Here is a 3,690-nt window from a genome sequence, read left to right on the forward strand (position 1 = left end):
TTATTTCTCGCTCTTACCATGACTTTACGTTTTTATAGGCTCGCTTTTATTTCCAAGTCTGGCTAAATTTATAAGGGTTAGAATGTAAGGATCGTTGTCACGATCGTGTTCCAAATGTTATGTTAATAGAAATACTACTGGGGATGTTTTGACCTTTAACTCAAGTTTACTGTGTCTAAATGTTTATGGGTAAGATCGTAAGCCGTCCATACTTAAGATCAAACTCTATTAGTTTTTAACCGAACAAAAAGGGCGAAAGCAGTTTGTTTGGTTAATTAGGAATCTGTGACACATTTTTAGAAAATGATTTTTACGATTTTGAAACTATTTTCAGACGCGTTTATGGGTTTAAAATCTGATTCTTGGCCAAAAGCCAAGAATCTATTTAAGTTAAATTTTCCAATTTAAAATCACTTTTCTACTAAGACAAGTAATTAATTTCTTAGAAATAGGTTTACTACTTTAACACAATGCTCATTGTTCATATGTGACAAATGAATGGGTAGACTTAAAGAGTAAACTCGGTTCTTAGTAAGCAAAAGTGAAAACTTCCCGTTAAATTATTCCTTTCTATAAGTAGGACATATTGCCCCATAAGTAATTATATCCATGTGTAACTGGAACGCTGTTTGATACACGTGAATTACATTCAAACATGTTGTTCTTTATCTACTATTTAATATAATATCCATTTACTTTCTCGCACTGCACTCAGATCAAATATTCTCAACTGCCTTAGATAAGCACCTTAGCAATAGAGTTGATAGATTGATGATTGGTCTTTGTAGTTCAATAATCTTATATAATACTTTGATAAGCTGTGCATTTGCAGTTTTATTTTAGACTCTGTTTACAAAACCGTCAAGTTTTTGGCGCCATTGTCGGGGACCAAACTTCGTCAAATTTCGTTCCCTGTTGTTATCCCATTTAGACTAAGGCTTTATTAGCCAGTAGATGCGTAAAAATCGTAGCACCGGAAACTTAGTAGATCCTTTAGTGGAACCATAACGTTACACTCGAGCACACCTTTTTATCCGAAGGTTAAGAAGAGCAATGACCGAAGACCGTAATCAAAGACCTCTTAAGGAATTTGCCCAACCATCTAATGAGGAGCCTAGTTCTAGTATAGTAAACCCTGTTATAACAACTAATAATTTTTAACTAAATCCCTCACCATTACAATTAGTACAACAAATCCAATTCGTTGGTCTCGCTACTGAGAACCCGAATCAACACCTAAAAGTGTTTATCCAGTTAGCCGACACCCTAAAAGCAAATGGTGCTTCACCTGAAGCAATTCGTATAAGGCTATTCCTTTTCTCCCTTAGTGGTAAAGCACACGACTGGTTAGAAACTCTTCCTACCAACTCGATAACAACTTGGGAAGACCTTAGGAGAGTATTCCTTGCTAGGTATTTTCCCCCAAGCAAGATCCTTGTCCTTAGAAACCTGATCACTAGGTTCACTCAAAATCAAGGTGAATCACTTTTTGAAGCCTGAGAGAGATATAAAGACCTTTTGAAAGATTGTCCGCACCATGCCCTAGAGAAATGTTTGATCATACACACCTTCTATAATGGACTCCGTAATAATACTAAGATGTTCTTCGTCGTTGCCGCTGGTGGTGCGCTGATGAACAAACCTTACCCTGAAGCTTTTGCCCTCATTGAAGATATGGCCCAAAACCATTACTAATGGGGAGCAGAACGAGCAATGGTGGAGAAGAAGGAGACCCAAGGAGGAATACATGAGATAAGTTGCATGGACAAAATGAAAGACAAAATGGACGCCCTAGTCTTAAAAGTCGAAAACATGTCTCATAATTCTACCATAGTAGCTGTTGTCCAATCGGAATGCGAACTCTATGGAACCTAAGGACATCAAACTTCTGATTTCAACCTACTGGATGGGCCTAGCTCAAAACAAGTAAACTACACCCAAGGAAACACTTTTTGCAATACTTACAATCCTGGATGGAGGAACCACCCAAATGTTTTCTATAAAAACAACAACCCAATCCAAAATCCTGGATCTTCAAGACCGCAAGGTTTTCAAGCTCAAAGACAAAATCAACCTATGTTGGTTGTACCACCAAAACCCTGTCTTAGGGAAACCATGGACAATTTTATTCTGGCCCAAACTCAGCAGAATAAAGAGTTCCACAACCAAAACGTTCATACTAATGAACTAATCGCAAAACTAGGAACCAAGTTTGACCAGATGATAACCCATAATAAGATGCTTGAGACTCATACCTCGCAAGTAGCTTAAACCCAAGCTGCACAAACTACACCTGGAGGACAAATCCCTGGACAAACTCAACCCAATCCTAGAGGGCAAAAAAATACCATTACCTTAAGAAGCGGAACCGCTTACGATGGACCTGAGAACCCAACTTCAAGCGTGCCCGAAAAACCTAAGGAAAATGTCATACCCACGGATCAAGTAGAGAAACCAGAGGAACCCAAAAAGCAACCAAACCAAGGAGTAGAAACGAAAGATAAAGATTATACACCACCTCCACCATATAAGCCACCAATTCCATATCCGCATAGACTTAAACAAACAAAAATATAAAGTCAATACCAAAAATTCATCAAGGTGATAGAAAACTCCATGTAGAGATCCTCTTTACTGATGCAATCACCCATATACCATCATATGCTAAGTTCTTAAAAGATATTTTGTCCAACAAACGCAAACTTGCCAAGAAAGAAAAGCACCCTAGAAGCTTTTCCATTCCTTGCATCCTAGGAAATCATATGATCGACAAAGCTTTCTTAGACCTAAGAGCGAGCGTAAGTTTAATGCCTTTGGCAGTTTGCAAGAGGTTAAACTTAGGAGAACTTCAGCCGACTAAAATGTCCTTACAATTAGCTGATAGATCTGTCGAATACCTTATAGGGATATTGGAAGACATACCAGTCAAGATAGGTACGTTGTATATCCCAAACGACTCCATAGTAATGGATATTAAGGAAGATGAAGAAATTCCGATTCTCCTAGGAAGACCATTCTTGTCGTCAGCCGGAGCCATACTAGATGTTAAGAAAGGAAAATTAACTTTTGAAGTAGGAGATGAAAATATAGAATTCATTATTTCCAAGTTCCTAATGGCACCAGTGATTGGAGATGCATGTTATGCAATCAATATCATTGACGAATGCATAAATGAACTCGAGCGAGATGAATCTAGAATTAAATTACCTTGGACCCCCATTTTGGAGGATGACGGATTTAAGAGAATGGAACCCTACATTGATGACAACCTCTATGAATGTTTAGCCCTTACCCCCGATCCTATGTCGTGTCCTAAAAAGCCATCTGTAGAACTTAAAGAACTACCCAAAAATATAAGATATGAGTTTTTGGATTAAGAGATGAATCGGCCGGTTATAATCAACGTCACTTTAAACTAAAATGAAACAAATCAGCTCTTCGATATCTTACGAAAATATCCCTCAGCCTCAGGGTACAAAATCTTTGATTTAAAAGGAATAAGTCCATCCGTATGCATGCATCGGATTATGCTAGAAGCAGATTCAAAACCCTCAAGAGAACACCAGAGAATGATAAATCCTATAATGAGTGATGTAGTCAAGAAAGAAGTTCTTAAGTTACTAGAAGCTGGTATTATATATTAGATCTCGGATAATGAGTGGGTAAGCCCTGTACATCTGGTGCCTAAGA

At 37.9% G+C, this 3,690-nt stretch overlaps 1 protein-coding gene and 1 non-coding gene across 2 annotated transcripts; one reads left to right on the forward strand and one right to left on the reverse strand.

Annotated features, from left to right (window-relative positions):
• Positions 1-1,437: 1,437 nt before the first annotated feature.
• LOC131608384 (small nucleolar RNA R71) lies at positions 1,438-1,544 on the reverse strand. The gene has a single exon (XR_009285648.1). It is a non-coding gene; the product is annotated as a small nucleolar RNA R71 (small nucleolar RNA).
• A 1,263-nt stretch (positions 1,545-2,807) lies between these two features.
• LOC131604966 (uncharacterized) lies at positions 2,808-3,377 on the forward strand. The gene has a single exon (XM_058877375.1). It carries the CDS (start codon positions 2,808-2,810, stop codon positions 3,375-3,377), a length of 570 nt encoding a protein of 189 aa, XP_058733358.1.
• The last annotated feature ends 313 nt before the right edge of the window (positions 3,378-3,690 follow it).

The sequence above is a fragment of the Vicia villosa genome, linkage group LG5 (genome assembly GCF_029867415.1).
Source record: "Vicia villosa cultivar HV-30 ecotype Madison, WI linkage group LG5, Vvil1.0, whole genome shotgun sequence".
Lineage (NCBI taxonomy): Eukaryota > Viridiplantae > Streptophyta > Magnoliopsida > Fabales > Fabaceae > Vicia > Vicia villosa.

Bases quoted from the DNA above. Each gene is read 5' to 3' on its own strand.
- LOC131604966 (XM_058877375.1), top strand. From the start codon at position 2,808: ATGCCTTTGGCAGTTTGCAAGAGGTTAAACTTAGGAGAACTTCAGCCG.